Source organism: Zerene cesonia, chromosome 11 (genome assembly GCF_012273895.1).
Source record: "Zerene cesonia ecotype Mississippi chromosome 11, Zerene_cesonia_1.1, whole genome shotgun sequence".
NCBI classification, from domain to species: Eukaryota; Metazoa; Arthropoda; class Insecta; order Lepidoptera; family Pieridae; genus Zerene; species Zerene cesonia.
The window spans coordinates 2,561,129-2,581,814 of record NC_052112.1 but is presented as its reverse complement, the minus strand read 5'-3'; the positions used below and the strand labels follow the sequence as shown (position 1 = coordinate 2,581,814).

The 20,686-nt window shown below is 34.5% G+C and overlaps 1 protein-coding gene across 4 annotated transcripts in view; it reads left to right on the top strand.

Moving 5' to 3' along the window:
• The window catches only part of LOC119829949 (rab GTPase-activating protein 1-like), a 27,299-nt gene extending 7,075 nt beyond the window's left edge, over positions 1 to 20,224 (top strand). The window contains exons 4-26 of one of the 4 annotated variants that reach the window (XM_038352694.1): positions 3,025 to 3,154; positions 3,741 to 3,927; positions 4,178 to 4,377; positions 7,319 to 7,500; positions 7,767 to 7,892; positions 8,824 to 8,922; positions 9,232 to 9,392; positions 9,716 to 9,818; positions 10,067 to 10,229; positions 10,511 to 10,601; positions 10,915 to 11,059; positions 11,596 to 11,784; positions 12,201 to 12,326; positions 12,977 to 13,087; positions 13,693 to 13,823; positions 14,528 to 14,649; positions 15,371 to 15,474; positions 16,195 to 16,305; positions 16,389 to 16,449; positions 16,760 to 16,896; positions 17,322 to 17,415; positions 17,807 to 17,840; positions 19,242 to 19,377. In XM_038352694.1, the coding sequence (XP_038208622.1) occupies positions 3,025 to 3,154; positions 3,741 to 3,927; positions 4,178 to 4,377; positions 7,319 to 7,500; positions 7,767 to 7,892; positions 8,824 to 8,922; positions 9,232 to 9,392; positions 9,716 to 9,818; positions 10,067 to 10,229; positions 10,511 to 10,601; positions 10,915 to 11,059; positions 11,596 to 11,784; positions 12,201 to 12,326; positions 12,977 to 13,087; positions 13,693 to 13,823; positions 14,528 to 14,649; positions 15,371 to 15,474; positions 16,195 to 16,305; positions 16,389 to 16,449; positions 16,760 to 16,896; positions 17,322 to 17,415; positions 17,807 to 17,814 (2,781 nt within the window). In that variant the 3' untranslated portion in view covers positions 17,815 to 17,840; positions 19,242 to 19,377. Of the gene's footprint in view, positions 1 to 360; positions 509 to 3,024; positions 3,155 to 3,740; positions 3,928 to 4,177; positions 4,378 to 7,318; positions 7,501 to 7,766; positions 7,893 to 8,823; positions 8,923 to 9,231; positions 9,393 to 9,715; positions 9,819 to 10,066; positions 10,230 to 10,510; positions 10,602 to 10,914; positions 11,060 to 11,595; positions 11,785 to 12,200; positions 12,327 to 12,976; positions 13,088 to 13,692; positions 13,824 to 14,527; positions 14,650 to 15,370; positions 15,475 to 16,194; positions 16,306 to 16,388; positions 16,450 to 16,759; positions 16,897 to 17,321; positions 17,416 to 17,806; positions 17,841 to 19,241 lie in introns of those variants that run through there. The other 3 variants (XM_038352696.1, XM_038352693.1, XM_038352695.1) reach the window with 3 other exon arrangements.
• The last annotated feature ends 462 nt before the right edge of the window (positions 20,225 to 20,686 follow it).

Below are 20,686 nucleotides of genomic sequence, written 5' to 3'. Positions count from 1 at the left end.
CAGATTCGAAATTCAAATGTAATATTTTTTTATAATTAAGTGTAACAGTATTTATGGCCAGACTAAGTATTTATTTTTCTTTATCTTAATGTTATAACTGAAACTGTAATCGACATAATGTATCCAAAACTGTATCTCGAACTCTTATCGGCATTTCGTAGAAGTTTAACAGATTCAAAGAAAAAAGTATACGTAATCAGTAGTTAATTAATCATATAAAACAAGCATTAATTATATACACTTCAATTATTATTGAATTATCGCCGTTGAAAAATTGTCGACAATATTAATTTGATAACTAAGTTGACTTGTGGGTTGGATGAATCACTGGGACACCGTCCGTATCCTTGTATAGTTTAGTGTTTTGTTATTAGTATTCAATCGTTGACGTGCCGTGTGTTGTGTAAAATATTCATATTATTTAATTGTTCATGTCGTGGGAAATCGAAATATCGTGCGAGTTATTAAAATGACACAGGGGAGCCGCTTGTCTCAAATAATAATGATGGTAATAAATAATTAACTAACACGTCTTCTTTTGTGGGTTCTTAAAAAATGTAAATATAATTAAGTTCGATATTAAGATATCCTATCCTCTCCTATCCTACTATTCCTATTAATACTATAATCCTACTTATAATATAAATTCGAAAATGTGTAAGGATGTGTGTGTGTGTTTGTTACTCTTTCACGCAACAACTACAGAACCGATTGCAATCAAATTTGGTACGTAGACAGCTGGACAAGTGGAATAACATAATATAGGCATTCTATTATTTTTACCCTGATATTCCTACGCGATACGAACTAACGCGGGTGAAACCGCGGGGCTAATTTACAAATGAATGAATTTAAAAAAAACTCTTTAAATGTCATGTAGTATTCATGATCCTGAATTCTGGTGATTCTCTTTGGGCACAAAACCACTTCTTTATTCCAATATTTTTAAATAAAACTTTAGTATTCATAAGCATTTTAGCAGGTATTATTTATCTTATTTTTTTCCATTGACATATTATCATTTTTCCAACTATATTTGTATAATTAATTATGATTACTTCACAAATAATAGACACAAAGCCATAAGATTTTTTTAACATAACTGAAAATTATTTACTTAGATTATTGCATGGCTTATTATTTTCTGAGCATACAATGTTAATTGCTAATTTAAAATGACCGATTCCTACCAATAAGTGTACGGTGATTTTAGGTTGCTTCCTAAATCTTACTAATATTATAAATGCGAAAGTTTGTAAGCATGTGTGCGTTTGTTGCTCTTTCACGCAAAAACTACAGAACCGATTGCAATGAAATTTGGTACGTAGACAGCTGGACAACTGGAATAACATATAGGCAACTTTTTATCCCAATATTCTTACGGGATACTGAATTACGCGGGTGAAACCGCGGGGCGCAGCTAGTCTATCATAAATGCATAAGTTTTGGAATGCATGGGATTTATAAATGTTATGTTTACGTTAAAGAATTTAAATTTACCAACGCTCGACACGTGATTCGACTTCACTTCACTTGTCTTTTTATTTCCTTACTAGCTTTTGTCAGCGGCTTTGCTTGCGTTATATTCAGAGCAGTTTTATAGATGTTGAATCACTGTTATCTATTAAAAAACCCCTATCAAATCCGTTGCGTAGTTTTAAAGATTTAAGCATACATAGGGACGTAGTGACAGAGAAAGCGACTTTGTTTTATACAATGTAGTGAATAATGACGTAATTAATACTTTACGTCTACGTAATAGCAATAGTAATTTTACGTTCTTAGTACGTCAGAAACTTTGTCGCTAAGAAACTTCCTTCCTTAACCTGCGTCTCAAGCATGTTTTGGTTTATGACGTAATTTTATTATACACTAGTGATGTAAGAAGATTGTCGTAGTTGCTATGCCTATTAAATTAAGGATATACAAAATAAGCAGATGCATAAGTATTCATGTAAATTTATATTTCCTAGCTAAATTTGAAATCTCGAAAATTTAATTTTTAGTTTTTTAGTATTGAAATGCTTTTATAAATGAGCAATTTTTGAAAGAATAGAAAAAATTCGATCACGGGGCGGGATTCCATCCCGCGTTTCTTGCCTAACCGTTGCTACGGTTTTTGCGAATTTTTTCTATTCTTTCAAAAATTTCTCATCTCGAAAATTACTTGATATTGAATATATTCAGGACTTATGAGTAGGAGAAGACATCAATTTGTCAAAAGTTTTATAATACCGGTGACAATTTTAATTCATTGTAAATTATATTATGTAATACGTGTCGCTAAGTTAAAAGCTTTTTAACACGCTTTTATTAGCTTCACTTGTATTTATTTTTTAGCAGGCATTTGTATTTTCGACACGCTTATATTGTGTCCATTCTGTCCTGTCTGTTTTCCTGAACTGCTCTTCTATTGTTTTTAACTGACGATTCTACGCTGTATCTATGAGGGAATCTAAAATAGTAATTTATTTATATCTAAATACAACTTCTTTACATTACTTAGGGTTCATGTTGTTGCTTAAAATATAAACACTGCTGTAATTTGCATCTGTTTCCAGTTTTACCGAGTCATCTTGGAATCTGTAATAAATTGTAAGATACCGGTTTCATTGAGGATGTGTAAAACATTCATAGTTATGAGTACTATTAAATGCTATATGGAAAATGTCCCGTTTAAGGAAGCCGTGCTTACAAATCTGATAGTAGTTATGATATTAAAAATTTTTAAGAGTTTTGTAGCGGAAAATAGACTTTAAAGATTAACCGTCATTCTGAATATGGACATAAACTGTTTTAAGATTTATGTAATTTTGTTACTGAATAAGTTTAAGAGACGTATCTCTTTATTTTCCCCAATCTCTTTTTTTTAAATCCATCTCTAATGCAAGACATAACATTACACATGTGTCTTCTTTTATTGCATAAATTATTCATTCTCGCTTACCCTCGTTTTTCTCAATGAATTGCGTCGTAAATTTCACGTTAATTACGAGTGATACATACAAATTGTATGTTTCCCAGGACTCCTGCCGTCTAGTCGGAGGTTCGAAGTTCTACGAGGTGATGGACGGGTCCGCCTCGGCGGTTATATCGACTCCATCACCCACAGAGAAACAGGACCACATGAAACCAACTGAGAGTGATGATGAAGGTGAGTAAATTCTGTTGAATATAGTTGCGTGATTGAAATATAAAGTAAATTTTATTGTTAAATCTTCGTGCTTAATTAAGACCTGTATGTTTCATTAATATGTATATTTTAACTTTGTCTACATTAAAAGAGTGGCTCTTTTTATAATTCTGCTAAGGAATCCTATTTTTTTTACTACTCGTACTTTTTTTTTACTTTCTAAAAGACTTGGTTGTTTCGCTTATGTAGCTAATATAAACTCAACAACATTCACCGACTCTAGATATCGAACTATGTTGAGAGGAAGAAATTAGTATATTAGTGTATTATTGAACTAGTTAATATAGGATTCAATGTGGATTTGAAATAATTAATTATTTTAAACAAAAGATTAAAGCGCTCTCAAATTCATATAGTTAGAAGTAGATTCAATTTTAATGAGACCACACATGAGGCACCAGCTTTAAAGTAAAAAAGAATCATGGAAATCAAGTCCAACGTTCTGAGGTAACAACGTTCGCAATAAGAACGTCCTCCTTTTTGTAAGTCGGTTGAGAAATTACTCATTAATTTACCCTTGAACATCTTAAATTATTTCCTTCTCCAGTATCAGATGTGGACCAGGAGTGCACGGTGTTCTGCGGCGTCAGTTACCTCGGCGCGCAGAACATCGCCGATCCTAAGTCGGAGACGGACATACAGAGGATCATGAAGGAGCTCAGTTCTATGCCGGAGAACAGAGACGGGATCGCCGTGTCTATATCTATACCGGTCTGCTCGCAAGGGCTCGTCGTGTGAGTATGATCAGAAGTTGTAGATTATAACTGGGGATTAGTGCGCGTTATAACGTAGCGGTACGTAGATGGAAATTTAGTGATATAAATGTCTCCGTAGATTATTAAAGCATAAAAAAATACGAAAGCTTCCTCTTTATAATATAACTGTATATAAAAACGTATAGCAAGTCGTAATTTGGATTCAAAACAAAAATATATTATGCATACATACATACATGTAAGTAAAACGCACGTGCGCGCCCGTCAGGCTGTACCAGGCGGACACGAACAGTGTGATGGCGCGCTACGCGGTGAACCGCATCTCGTTCTACGCGCGCGGCGCGGCCGGCTCGCCGGTCGCGTCCTGCTTCGCCTTCACCTGGTCGCACGGCGAGACGCGCGAGTCGGCCGTCTACCGCTGCCACGTGTTCCGCTGCCACATCGCCGAGGCGGTCACGCAGGTCTCCAGTGAGTATACACACACATACACACGCGCACACACGATGCACACCGTACGTTGCCGCCTGGATGCCAGTGTGGGTGTTATCACCCATCGCCGAGACGCTCACGTAGGTCTCCAGTGAGTATATCGACATACACGCCCATATACACACACATACACACAACGTATAATGTGCCTTACCGCGTAAATGCCGTAGTGTGGGTGTCTTGCCACCTCGCTCAGGCGGTCACAGGTCACACACACTGCGTACACAAAGCTGTTGTTCACATACACAAACACACATACCACTTTCGCTGCCTGCCAGCCATTGCGCAGACGATCACACAGATCTCGAGCGTTCAATATAAATACCTGTTTACACACGCAACCGCACACATACACATATTCTATACACCTGCACTTCTGATTATTTGTGTTAGACATGCAAGCCAAATATGATATCTAATCTAAGATGTGGCTTCTGCGCCTTCAATTAAACACTTTCTGTGTAAATTTTATTCGAACTGTATTATTTTCTTTTCTAATAATAAAACGTGAAACTATGTTGGAAATGATAAAACATAACATGCTTATCTTTCTTATATATAAAATTCTCGTGTCACAATGTTAGTCTCTATACTCCTCCGAAACGGCTTGACCGATTCCTCTGAAATTTGGTAAGCATATTGGGTAGGTCTGAGAATCGGCTAACATCTATTTTTCACACCCCTAAATGATAAGAGTAAGGCAGAACAGCGTTTGCCGGGTGCAGATAGTATCTATATATGTATATCGTTTCTGAACGTCATAGTTTCTTTTAATGACGAATTCATTTCACAACATTAATCACACTGTGCCAACCTCACTGTAACTTATCTACGCACACTCATTATTTGTTATTGCATGGGATATTTCTTACGCGTGATTCACATAGTTTAATAATACCCTTAGAATAATATTCATAGTTTCTATTTAAATGAATTCATAAATTTTATGTTAAAGTTATTGATAAAATTGTTCATATAAATTCCAAAACTATTTATATAAATTCCTTCATGGATATGAATTAAAGAAATACTAAAGCAAATAGCAAAGCAAAATCGTAATAAGCCTCGAGTTAAGCTATCAGAATCATCAATAAAAGCGAAATCATTCGGAATCTTATCAAAATCAAGCCCTTATCTTCCTCCATGTTGTTTATTTCGTTGCACAAATAACATCGATAATTATACTTCTCGTTGATAAATGGCGTGCGTTGTTTAACTTTCAAATTAACCCGAGAAAAACCGAAAAGCAGTCTTACACCAAAGCGCTAAGGCTTTAAATACTTTGAACTGTGGATGACATATGTCAATCGAATCATTTAATATTAGTTGTACCAATCATTTCGGCACACATTACAATGAGATGTTTAAATAATAGGAAACAGTCTAGTGCCAAATATCGCACGTATCACTGGGAATTATATTTTCTAAGCCTATGATTTGGTGATTATCAGGAACTATTTTAGAAGTCGGTAAGAAGTTTTTTGGAAACTAAATACACGTTCAATTTTAAAACGACTGTATCTTATGCTTGCCTTTATTAATGTCTATTCTAGTTTCTACACCAACAGTCTATTATTACATTTATCTATTTTATAAATTTCTGAATAAAGTTTTACAGAATATTTATTTATTTTATTAGTATAAACCTATTTAATGCTCTACCTGAGGATCATTAACATACAATATTGATGATTGATCATTGTTATTTTGATGCTGTGCTCTCGTGAACTTGTGTGTAATTAGCCATAATTAAATTAAAATTTATGTATTTATAAAAATTGTTATATTAAAGTATTACAAAATTTATACGATTTAATGATAAAATGTAGCATTAATTTGTCCATATTCTGGAATATAAAAAATAAATTAATATATAATCTGATTATTTTTCAATATCCAAACTTTTTCGTTTATGAAAAATCATTGAATCAAATGTGGCCTTAAAAAAATGGAGAGATCCCATCATCACGCTCTCTTAATACAATTTTCCATTATATTTATACAGTTATAACATTTTTAAAAAAGTTTTCAAGTGCTACAAACAAAAAAAAAATACATTACAGTTTATATAAATTATGCATTTCATTTTAATAAAAATGTTTTTATAATTAAAATTGTGTGTGAACCTTTGTTAATTTTGACATAAACACGTCAGTACAAGTGACAAATTGCGATCTAAAAATAATGTCGCTTGCGTATTATCAATTCTGCTAGTGTACTCTACACATTCAGCTTATCTTAATGTTTGGATTTGTCTGCTTTATACATTTAGTTAGGAGTAGTAGCCCGACCACTAATAACGACCATAAATATACTGACGTTGTAATAAATACATCTCTATTGCAGATGTAGTTACATGTCGTAATAATTTATTACTAAATTATACAAGTTCAATCAGTGTGTTCATTGTGTCAATATTAAGTGACAAAAAAATTAAGGTATCGTAGTTGTTGTTTTTGTGACAATATTTTTTATATTTTGGTGAGTGTGTCGTCGAGTAAAAAATGTGCTCTAAATTTGATAATTTGTATTGTTTTAATTATAAGTTAAATATATGTGTATAGATGTGATGGGATAATTGTTTACGTTAACACCTGTTACGCCCACTATTTTGATGTGGATAATATGTTATTTTAATTCAATAAAAATAATAAAAAGATATTTATCATGACATTGTTTAGTAAAACCTTATGATTATCTTTATGCTAATATGTGAATAATTAATATAATTAACAATCCTATTGTCGCGTAAAAGTGTTCATAAAAGGTGCGTGAACACTATAATAAATAATTAATATTAAGATTATAGAGATTCGTATTTATTATTATTTTAATCATTAAAATCTTTATTATTTTTACTATTTTTTTATCCTCATCATTTAAAATTTGTGCCACTACATAAATATAATATTTCTCCCAGGCTGTTTCGCCAAGGCGTTCGAGAGGATACCTCGATCGATGGCGTCCTCCCTCGTAGGGGATCTCAGTGCAGCGCCCTCTATGACGGGCTCCCTAACAGAGGGTCTCGGTCCAGCTGCGCCACCTATGCAGCTGATGCATGTGCTGGAGTGCACTGTGGACATCAAGGAGACTGACGCCAAGGTAACTGTTCTATGGCACCAGATAAATTGTAGGGTTAACGGCACATGAGCTAATACTGGATAATGTGCCCATAATGACTTATGTAGCAGATATTTGTTATAGTTCGATTTCTTACATTATTTCCTTAAGTTATAAGGCCGCCTTTTTGATTCTTCTGTATTAGATTGACTCGTGATTGTTGTTAAATAAAGTTTTTTATTATTATTATTATTACGATAATTCATTAAATTTTTGGCGCTAATTTGAGTGTAAAAATGATATTCCAGGGTACATTCAGCCACGTGCCCAAAGAGCGTCTCGGGTACAAGATCCGCGGCGGCATCGATAAGCAAGTCACGATCAATGTGAAGCAGGTCACAAACAATGTGCAGACGGATTCTGATGATATGACGGTCAGTTTTATTGCTTTTTTGATTTTTGACGGGGATTTTTTTTTTGAATTCTGATGTGCTTTTTTTTTGGGTTTGTAAAATGCAGAATCCTACGTTTATTCTTTTCTTGCTTGTGCATAGATGTATGTTTATCATAAATGCGTTCATGAAAGGTTCTTTAAAAAAAAAAAAATAGTTCAATATCAATATTTAGTATATATCCCGCCTTGTGATCAAATTGTTTCTATTCATTCAAAATTTCTCATTTATAAAGCATTTCAATGCTATAAACTAAAAATTAAAGTTTAACAATATTTAGTTAATAAATATTTAGAATATGTAAAGTAACGTTCGACGACAATAACTTGGCCAGCGTGGTGGTCCGTCATAGGAGGCCAGAAACGCTACAAGTAAGGGCTGACGATGATGAATGTTTAGTGAATTGAATTGAGGGAATACTAATCATTGATTTATTAAGGAAAATATACGGGATAATATCTTGTTTAAGCGTAAGCGTAAGTTTTACCGGTTTGTCAATATTAGGGTAAATAATATTAACCTAATAGCATTATCCTTATTCATATATATGTTTTTATTTATTTAGTTTTATTGATAGAAGATGAAGATATAAACATAAACTGAAATTTTGTCGCATAAAATGGTTATATTTAAAAAAAAAAATCAATCGTCTTCAAAATAGGAGGAGGTTCTCAATTCGACTGTATTATTTTAGCTTAATTGGAATTTTGACTTTAATAAAGCTAGTGTTGGATAAAAAAATGATTTTGACAAATATTTAAAACAGTGATAAATGTTTAAAAATTAGTGAATAATCATCACTTATTCATTTTTGGTTTTAGGTTTCGTAAATTATTGAAATAGTAAATAACTTATTTATATTGAAATAATTCTTGGTTTCATACATTCAAATTGTAAATATCTAATATTGTAGGTTTCTTACACTGGTGGACTCTACATTGAACGATGCTTTGGGATCCTTTTAGCGCCCGGCCGCAGCGTCAAACATTCCGATATGCAGTTACTTGAGATGGTAAGTTAGTACAAGATACTTCGCCATTCTATATTTACTGTATGCCTACTTATATTACAGCGAATTTCACCCTTATGTTTACAGCAACAGAGTCTATAAACTGGGCTTACATTAAATAAAATATAGAATATAGAAAAAAATTCTCCATACACTACAATATGCTACACTTGGCCTATATACAAACGATATTAATATCTTATTGTCATTGTGATACGGCATAGTTTCGCCTGGCAGAGCGGTATTCTTGTTCTAATTCACAGCACGCCAAACTAACTCCTATTCCCTCAGTGATAGAGTACACATCCGCAGGTGAGCGGCTCGTCGGGCGGCTCCGGGTGCGCGGTGTGCGCGCTGTGGAACGCCGGCGAGTCGGCGCTGGCCGCCTTCAACGTGGCCAGCGGGGACGGCGCGCCGGCCTACATGTCGCTGGCGTTGGATCTGGTTATAAGGGGGATACGGGATCCGTTGCGGTGAGTGAACTATTTGTATAATATACAGTTATATTATAGAGACTTTTGTATTTTTCTATGTTTGTAACGTTTTCACGCAAAAACGGCTGGACCGATTTGTAAAATTCTTTCTCCCATTGGTAAGCTGCAACTTCACTGAGGCTAAACAGGTTCCACGGGAGCTGACGGAAGCTGGGGCAAAAAAACAAGTATAAAATGTACTTGACGAGATATTGTATGAATATTAAAATAAAAGTTAATCAGTATACAAAAAATGTGAAAGGCGCTACAATATGTTAAGATCGTATAATGTGTTTATTTGATATATCGAAAATACTTTACAGGTTAGTAATTGAAACACCTGTGAAAGTGTACCCGCCGACTGAGAGATTTTGGTACTACTCAAAGCGGCCGTTAGTTCAACAGTTTTTCATCAATTTGAAGGAGGTAATACATCTTCTATTGTATTAAATGCCCTGTAGCCCTATAATAATGGTTATAAGGTAATTTTTAATGTTTTGTAAGCCTGCAATTAAGAATTCTATAGGATGCAATTTAAGAGAAAGACAAGGGACAGGCTTTTTTATTTAACCCCATAAACTAAATGAATAACAGTATTAATGGAGACCATATACAATTGAAATTTTAGACTATAATTTCTGTATTGAATGAATCCCCTCCCTACCTTCCTCCAGTCGGTGGACTCGCTCGGCCAGCTGCAGTACGAAGTGGCCAGCGTGGAGACCTCCGGCGAGCTGGACAGGTCGCGGCTCAACCTGCCCCTCTCCCTGTCGAGCCTGCTGCCCTCCCCTCTCTCCGCCGCGCCCGCACCGCCCTCGCCCTCCGAACCGGACTCGGGTAAGTAAAGAAGGAGGAGTTTCTCAATTCGACTGTATTTTGTATTGTGTGTGTTTGCTCGTAGCTTTTTACTAGGCGGATCGATTTTGATAATCTGTTTTATATTAAAGAGAATAAACGATAAAAATTACTTGTTACTTAATTAATCTTTTCAAAAATTTTATTTTGTCTAGTACGTGCAATTTTAAAATGGTCTAGTTTATTTGTTAGAAATAACTATTCCAACACAAGTATTTTTGTTTTCTCTTAGAAATGACTAAACAATTGTTAAATTTTGACAGATGGTGATGAACCATTACTCAGCGGTACTGGGGAAGTGTCCAAAGATTGCGGAGTGGATGTATTGGAAAATTGGGCTCAAGTACTGAGAAGGTAAAAATATTTCTATAATTATTATATCTTAAACTTTACTATGCTATATTCTGAAAATTTACTATACTATTTCCAAAAATGTTTATCATAGAAAAAAAAATAATCTAAAAGTTGTACTCAACTTTTTTTCATGTTTCCTAATTATTTTCCTATATAGAGATTGAGAGGCTGTTTGAACCCAATCTCCTTACAAGTAATGTCCATATTTCAACTGAATCGGTTCTCGGCCGCGTGCGACTGAATTATTAAGTTAAATTTTGCTTTGGACTACCAATTGAACCGAATCTCTATACAAATAATGTCCACTTTACAGTTGGGTGGGTCCACGACCGCGCGCTCTCAACCAGCTGGTGCGTGTGGGCGTGCCGGAAGCGTTACGTGGTGAGGTGTGGCTCAGGCTTGCTGATGTAGACCAGAATGATAAGCTCATGGAGACATATAGAACGCTTATAAGCAAGGTGAGGGTGATAAAATAATATATGAAATTGTATATTCTGTTATTTATCACGAACCTGCGGATATCTCATAGTAAAAATTCACAATAAAATCTACTTAAAAAATACTTTGTATCTAAATGTCGCGTTGAATTTATTTATACCATAAACAAAGTGGTGGGTCGTCGGATGGTAAGCGAGAGCCCATGAACGTTTGGAGAGGCGTAAGGTCTACAATTGACTTACAAATGGATTGCCGACGTAAAATTGGAAATAATCAAGAAAGGATTGATCAGAGGAATAAAAGAAAGGACTGAGAAGGGTAAGGAAAAGGATATTGGCCTCCGGCTCCACCACTCACCGAAAGAAACACAGTAGCATGCTTACTATTTCACGCCGGTCTTCTGTAGGAGCACACTCCTAAGTACCACAGTACTTTCCCGGTGCGAGCTGACCCAATTAGTGCCGAAGCGTGCTCTACTCCCGCATACAAGTGGGTGCAACACACGATAAGGAACTTGGTTCCAATAAATGTCACGTTGAACATGAATGTGCCGCAGGACTGCCCCTTCGAAGCGGTGATCCAGCGGGACATAGCGCGCACGTTCCCCGCGCACGACTTCTTCCGCGAGGCCGGCGGACTCGGCCAGGACTCGCTGCTGCGCATGGCGCGCGCATACGCGGTCTACGACCACGAAGTGGGCTACTGCCAGGGGCTCAGCTTCTTGGCTGCCACTCTGCTGCTGCATGTACGTATACTGCTAGATATGAAAAAAATCGAAAAAATAATGACGATTTTACAACATATATAACAATTTGTTATCATATATCATGAGGACTAAGAAATAAATGGTTTTTATTATGATATTATAGGTGACTTATTATCGTCCTTTTCTTCTAGATGATATTGTATAGATGGATAAAATGGAATGTAATTTACATATAGATTTAATTTAAATGTCATTGTTCTGCTTGAATATTTTGCTCTTATTACAAAATTGTAATTGAATAGGCTCATGTAATAAACTAAAGGCCTCGCTTAAGAGTTGTATCTTTTTGTATGGAATATGGAAATATATAATGAAAATATATAACATAATCCTTTTATGTTATTATACTGTATGCTTGTATACTGATTGTATTGTTATAATTTTTTATATTTTAGATGCCAGAAGAACAAGCATTCTGTCTGCTGGTTCGTCTTATGTACGGTTACGGTTTGCGGGAACTGTACAAAGATGGCTTCGAGGCTCTGTACATGAGATTGCATCAGCTCGATAGGCTAATGGAGGTAAGTGGGATACGACGTCATCAGGTTTATATCAGTATCAACTGGGAAACAGTCCATAATACAAAAACATAGTCAAATGAAGTATCTTTTCAGCCAAGATAATATATTTTTTACGGTTTGGTATAGTTTGATGGTGGCCAGTCTTTTATTATTTTGTTGTTGTAAATAATATTTCCGTAAAGTATAGCAATGTACATTGCAAGAATGGACAGTATTCTTAAAATTATACAAGCTGTTCGCCAGAAATACAAAAGCTTCCCTATATAATATTACTGAAGAAAAGATCTTTTTAATTTTCATTCTACGTTTCTACGGTTCAATCTGTTTGACGTGGCTTGTAACTTTTATATGTTTATCAAAACTTGCAGATACAACGAATGCAAATTTAACCGTTTTATTTTTATTTTGTATTTGTCAACCATTTTTACTTTCTTTGTTGACATTTCTCGGACATTCTACAGTAGAGAGGCTCACTCCTGTCATATAGGTTTTTACCTAATCTGGGAGTAAGAGACTAAATTTCTAGCATATGTAGAAATGTCTTGTCAATAAATTATTTATTTATTTTTTACTCATTTGTTTGTTCGTTAATTCATTCATTCATTCATTTGTTTATTTACTTATTTACTGATTTATCTATCAATTGACAGGAGCAGCTAACGGACCTGCGCGCGCACTTCTGCGAGCTGGGCGTCGAGCCGCACATGTTCGCGTCGCAGTGGTTCCTCACCGTGTTCACTGCGCGGTTCCCGCTGCCGTTGGTGGGTTTTTATTGTCTTGTAATCGTTATTATACCTTTATTTATAGCTAGTTGTTCGCTCCGGCTTCGCCCTTGTTACAGATATAGCATATGACACTCGGTGGAAATGTTGTTCGCTATTGGTGTGAAAATTTTTTCACTCGGTCCAGCGGTTTTTGCGTGAAAACGTTACAAACATACAGATTTTTTTGTTTAAAGGTTCTGTTATTTATGTTTATGATATTAGTGTATGTAATTAAATGTTTAATCGAAAACAATATGGATTCTTAGGTAGTTTTAACACTACAGACACTAGCGGTCCGCCCCGGCTTCACCCGTGGTAGGCTTTTCTCGCCATAAGAACCTCAATGAAGCATCTATAAAAATGTTATCAAAAATTACCAAATTGGTCGAGCCGTTCTCGTGTTCCACTTGGTAGAAACGATATTCCGAATCGCTAATTGTTTTTTAAAATGACTATTAATAAACACTTATATAATTTGCCATGAATATATATATTTTTTTTTATACGAATCTCGCCAGGTGATCGAATTTTTACTATACTTAAAAAAATCTCATGAATATATTGAGATTAAAGAATCGTTAATCACACAATAATATCCGCAGGTGTACCACATTCTGGACGTGTTCCTGCTGCAAGGCATGGACACGCTGTTCCAAGTGTCGCTGGCGCTTCTCACGCGCTCCCGCAAGGATCTCCTGCAGCACGACTTTGAAGGTGTTCTCAAATATTTTAGGTAATCACTACTAACTAGCTTTTGCCCGCGGCTTTTGACGCGTAAAATTTTTAAAAGTAATTTAATAGATGTTATTATGCATATAAACCTTTAATTACTCTATCTATTAAAAAAAACTGTCAAAATTCGTTGTGCAATTTTAAACATCTATGCATACATACATAGAGACAGACGCGGGAAGCGAATTTGCTTATACTATGTAGTGATGAAATATAGATGTCATTTTATATTGTTATCAGTGTAAAGAACAGAGCTATAAAATAATGAATATTACGTTCAATATAAATTGAATTGTTAATTTTATTATATATTATTATTATTATATACTAGCTGCACCCGGCAACGCTGTTCTGCCTTACCCTTATCATTAAGGGGTATTAAAAAATAGTTGGCCGATTCTCATAGATACCGGATAAGCACAAAAAATTTCATCAAAATCGGTCAAGCCGTTTCGGAGGAATATGGCAACGAAAAACTGTGACACGAGAATTTTATATATTAGATTACAGCTTATCTATTCATTTCGCAATGGATAGATAAGTTGTAAAGAAATTAACGCATCTGCAAGTATAATGATAGACGAATTCATTTCTTGTATATTTATTATATGATCTGAAAAATTCTCGTATATCTCCTCAATAATGCGTTTTTTTTATTTTATTTGAAAAAACAAAATTCTTTCATTATTTTAAATCAATTCTTAGGGTTACCCTGCCAAAGAAGTGTCGTGCCGAGGAATCTTCCCGTCAAATCGTCAAACTGGCGTGCAGTATCAAAGTGAAACGATTGCAGAAATATCAACTGGAATATGAGAAGTTTATAAAAGGTGTGTATGAGTTTTATATTAAAACATTTATAAAAGGAAAGGTCTTTTCACTTAAAATGGCGATAAACATACCTTATAATCATCGTAATTTTCGTATCGCAATATATATTTGTTAATTATAGACTGCATATCGATAACTTAAAAGTCAATCTCAATTCAAAAGACAGTATTTTTTGTAATTAAAAAGGACTAGCTGCGCCCCGCGGTTTCACCCGCGTAAGTCCGTGTAACGTAGGGATATCGGGATGAAAAGTTGCCTATATGTTATTCCAGTTGTCAAGCTGTCTACCTACCAAATTCCATTGCAATCGGTTCAGTAGTTTTTGTGTGAAAGAGCAATAAACACACACATCCTTACAAACTTTCGCATTTATAATATAAGTAGGATAGGATGTATGGCATAAATAAGTTACTTCTTATAGAATTAATTGTTCATTGTTCTACTATTTCAATTTAGATATCTTATATTTCGCCACGCTTGGTAAACTATCAGTTGTGTAAATAAAATATATAAAAACTTCACTTGTATAAATCACACCAGATGCAGAATTGAAGGAAAAATTTACACAAAACACCACACATTGTCATATGATAAACTCATCGTAAAGTCTATTAAGTCTATAAAACCATTACCATAACTACGAATAGTAGCATCTATTTAGTTCAAATTTCGCTGTAATATAAAAAAAAATTACCATAATGTTTGGTCTTGTGTTACCAGAAACGGCCGAAAAGGAGAAGATCAATGTCGAATTAGAGAGGTTGAAAGTGATCAACGCTCAGCTACAACAGGAGAAGGAGACACTCGAAAAACAATTAGCGCAGGTAACATTTAATTCAATTAGAAATTAAAAACTTTTCAACGGATTTTAAACGCGATTTATTCATTAATTTTTATATAATGAATAAATCGCGTTAAAAAGTTTTTAATTTCTAAATTGTATAGTACTCGCGTCAAACATAAGAAAATACTATTTAATTCATTGTTAATAATTTACATTAATTAAATACAAACGAAAGATATATATAATGTTTTCAACCAACTGCCTATTTCCTTCTCCTAACCCTTCCCAGTCCATTCCTTCTTTCCATTCATCAATCCTTTCCTCATCCCTTATCCCGTAAAAGCGGGCAGCGCATTCTCAGAGGTCTAAGCCTCTGCGAATGATCATGGGCGGTGGTGATCGTTTACCATCAGGCGAACCACCAGCTCAGTTGCCCGCTATATTATAAAAAAAAACTTAAAATTGAGGAGTAATCAATTTGACTTAGTTTACTCATAATTTTTTTCTGGGTGGACCGATTTTTGTGATTCTTTTTTTATTTGATAATTAGTGTCTCCCATGTCGTCCCATTTAAATCGAAAATTTGGTATAGTTTGTTTCAACAACTATACAATTTGATGGCGGTTTAGTTAACGGGTACAATTCAGTTGGAAGTCGTAGTTTGTAAAACTAAGGCGATATAAGAAAAATAATAAAAAAACACTGTTTACACAAATTGTACACATATTAATCATTATTTGAACAAAAAACAATATTTCAGACGCGAGGGAATTTAGAGGAAATTCAAAAGGAGTCGGTACACTACTCGGCTGTGGCCAGGGACTATAGGGAGATCTGTGCACGATTGGACAAGCAACTACACAACTTACAGGTGTGTTTAAATGTTTGTGTTAAATTTCAACCAATCACGACGCGGCAAAAATGATAATTAACCAATCACAACACGTGTTGCAGGACTGCACGAAGAACTGTGTAAACTGCAGTTTGAAATTGGCACAGAAGGACAATAAGGAAGGTATGTGCTTAGTTATAATGAGAAAACCGAAATCGAAAAATGATGTTAATTCAAATGAAGAAATTTACAACTAATAACAATCTTCGATAGTCAAATCTAGTTGTAATATGATAATTCGATGTATTGCAATTTGTTATTATTATATCTTGAATAATTTATAGTTTTAAGAATTTTACTGAATGTTACACTGTATGGACACAATAAATTAGGTGACCCTATGTGACTTCGTGCCCAAAGTGGGTTTCATAGTACCTTTACTATGAAACATACATTGTTTAATGCATATATTTTTTTTATATATTTTCCACAGAAAACGAACAGAAGACCGACGAGAAAGGGGAAAGTTCCAGCGACACTGAAGCGAGGTTGAAGCAGCGCGTGCGCGACCTCGAGCTTGAACTTGCGCAAGTCAAACTCGCGCATGTCCAAGCGCAGTGCAGTAACCAGGTGTGTTTGTACGCAGAGTCACTTTATGAAAGCGTCATTTTGTTGATGATTGGCTTTAAATGTGTTTATCCAATTTCAAACTATTTAGAGTATGTTATTGTATATATTGTATATATATTGTACCATTTAGAAATTAAAAACATTTATTAACGGAGTTTAGACGCGATTTATTCATTATATTATTAACCCGTTAAAAAGTTTTTTATTTCTAAATGTATAATACTCGCGTAAAATCAAACACAAGAAAATACTTTAGTACAGTACAGTTATAAATTCTATTTCGGAAATTGTTATAATACAATTGAAAGTAGGCCAGTAGGTAAGTAGTAGGTAAATATAAGATTATTTTAGTTTTCATACTGCGTGCGTATTTAGAAGTATCAGTAGCATAAATGATGCTAAATAAAATTTTTCTCTTCTTTCAGGAGTTAAGTCACCAGCTGAATGCCGCGTTAAACGAGATGCAAACAGCTATGAACCAGAAGCAAACCGTAACGCCGTGGCTCGTGCGGACCCTCGGTAAGCGCACACGCACACAAACACGCGCACACGTACAGACAGACACGAACACGCACGCGCGTACACATACACGTACACGCACGCACGCACGCACACGCACACGCACAACGACGCACACACACGAGAAACGAGTGGGCACTGATCGCGATGATGCTATTTGTGTTTGGTTATGATTTAGCTTCTTTTGTGGCTTTTGTTATATTTTGTTTTGTTTGATTTTTGTTATTATACGTACATTATTTACAGATTTTTATCAATTGTTTTACACACACACACATTTTATTCTTATTTTTAAATCTTTACTCGTCTAATTTTCATGCGTTTCATGAATACGCTTTGATTTTGTCGTCCTATAACGATAAGAATTCAAACGTCAATTCTTTCATTGTAGGTCATTGAAGTGACGCTTTCTCACCGAAATAAAGGTGAATACATTGTTTTTCATGACATGCTAGGTAGCGCTGTTGTTGTTTGATGTTTATGGGGTCTTTTCACCGGTGTTTGAAGCAATCGGTTGACAACTCGCCCTGTGTACACGCCTGCGTATATGTGCATTCTACAACCTTAATACATAACTTTATATATCCTAATGGTATAAATGTGAAAGTTTGTAAGGATGGATGTAGTGTATGATGGATGGTGGTATGTTTGTTCCTCTTTCACGCGAATGCCACTGTACAGATTTGATGGTACTTGCCAGTAATGTAGTTTATGTACCAGAACAACACAAAACTATAGAGATGCGAATTCGTTCGCGAGCGAAATCGCCTGGCACAGCTTATACTTACATATACTAATAATTTGGGAAAATTTCCTTAGACCAAAATTCTTATTCCTACAAATTTATTTGTTATTGGTTGATATGTGTGTGTGTGAGTATCCCATAACACCAAAGTTAATAGTTTCAGAATGAAATATTTAATATTTTGCATAACAAATTACCTATTCCAAGCAGTAGGTATTTGGGGTTGTAGAATGTATATGTATCATATTCATTTACTGCACACTTCCTACGCACGACTCAAATAGTGTTGCCAAATACAGAGCGTCCAAATTAATAAGATATTTAAAATATTTTATATTAAACTTGGCAACATTTTTGAACCGCTCAATACATTACCAAACACTCCACCCTAGTTTGGTGACGCATTGATTTTACAGTAATCCTAGATATAGTATATCTAAAGAGTTCCTATATTAGTTATAATTAGAAACCATATTATAAGTAGTTATTTCATCCCAAACTTGTTACATTCTAGTAACAAAAATATATATACTTCATACATCACTAATTCATTGTAACCAATATATTTATCTGTAAGGGCTGATTTTTCAATCACCAATTAACATTAACTGAATCATACATAGCTATTCTCTCTCTTTCCTTTATTTTGTACGATTTGAGATAGCAATAACTTTTATTTGAACATTGAAAAATCTACCCTATATTGTATAGAACTAGACATAAAATGCTAAATATCTTCATATTCGTACTTCATTATATGTCTTAATATTCTGTTGCAACTGTACACACGCATGCTTTGAGTGTGAGCTTGTATATAGTTTTAGTGTTTAGTGCATGCTAGATCTAGTATGAAAGTGTCTAACCAAAAATAAAAGTTTATTAGTACCTTATGTGTTTATTTCATTAATAACCTCCTTTAAAATCGATAATTCAACATATTAACCCTTACATTTTTAACAAATTTAACCAATCATATCATTCACTAATCACTATTTTGGTGTCCTCTCTTTCAAACAAAGTGTACAAATTGACCAAACATTTAAACACAAGTGAGTGTTTGATAAACATTTTCTATCCCAAGGTTCGATAATGGAAGCGGCACAGAATCGACCATCCTTCCAAACGTATCTACCAAATTTAAATCAAGAACCGACTCCCCCGATCCATAGACAAGGTTCCTTTTCTAATGTCCAAAGTCACAGCACTCTAGACAGGCGCGGGTCTGATCCATACAGCCCGGATGTGGTGAGGAGGAAGAAGGATTTGAACGCAAAGCGGCACTCCATGCTCGTTGAATCGAATATAACTAAAGAGGCGAAGGAATTAAACAGACGGAGCCATGACTCGTCCATTGTTAAGAATCTCTCGCTGGGTTGACACTTACGTGTCGTCTAGATTGCCCGGTTAATGCGTTTGGTATACGTCTTTGATCAGAGAAAATACGTAATTCAATGTTATAGCGACTAAGATGTCATCAATGTAGTTAAACTCTCGAATATCTTAAATGTATGTGTATTTACATCTTCTCTCTCATCAAAGATTCTGTGTGGACCATTTAATGATTGATAATCGTAATCACTGTGTTCGCTTCGATTATATGAGACATTATACATTCTATAGGGGATAGAACAGAGATGTATGAATATATGATTGTAAAGCGTTGGTGAATTCGACATCAGCTGGATAATATTTCAGTTGCACTGAATCTCATTATGTACGTTTAATTAGAAACAAGATTTCCAACACTTAAAAATGCATAAAGATTTTTTTTAATCCCGCTCTGCTTTTAATATCTATGATAATAAATGTTTTTTTTTACGTCCAAGTGTTTGTGGAACCGATCCGAATACTAATCCGTTTGTTACATTCCATAATATATTTTATTTACGGCCATTTGTGTGAGAGTGCAACTGAGTTATGTCTGGTGACAATCGAATTACCGCATTGTCTATGGTATTGTATTTAATGATTATGTTGTGTCTATAGTTGTATCACGTTTAGTGTAATGTGCACATAACTATCACTAGTCAATAAAATATATTTAATTATGTCATAGCCTCATAGCGAAATTCTTAAGGAGCTATTCATAAATTATTTAATAAAAAATTGTCACAGCAAGATAAGTGTAAGTCTACTTTAACGTGACGTAACACAAACTGCAGTTTTCCATCTAGACATTGTTATACTACCTTAAATATTTGAATATGTGACGTCACAATAGAACCCCTTTCCTATAGGGTCAAATAAAATTGAAATAAAGGATTTATTCTTAAGCTCATGGATGGCTCCTTCTTGCATTGGTAGATATCTATGTATAAGTCCAGAGTGTCATGTCTTGAAGTATTAATTAATTATTATTGTTCTTTGTGCAATTAAAAAGTAGAAGTCTATTTAAATTTTAAAGTGAATATTTATTTATTGGAAATTGTGAATGTAACTCGATTATTTTTGGTACTCTATTATGATATTAGTGACTTAGGTTACACAGTTGGTATAATTTTCAAGTGCTTTGAAGATAAAACGATG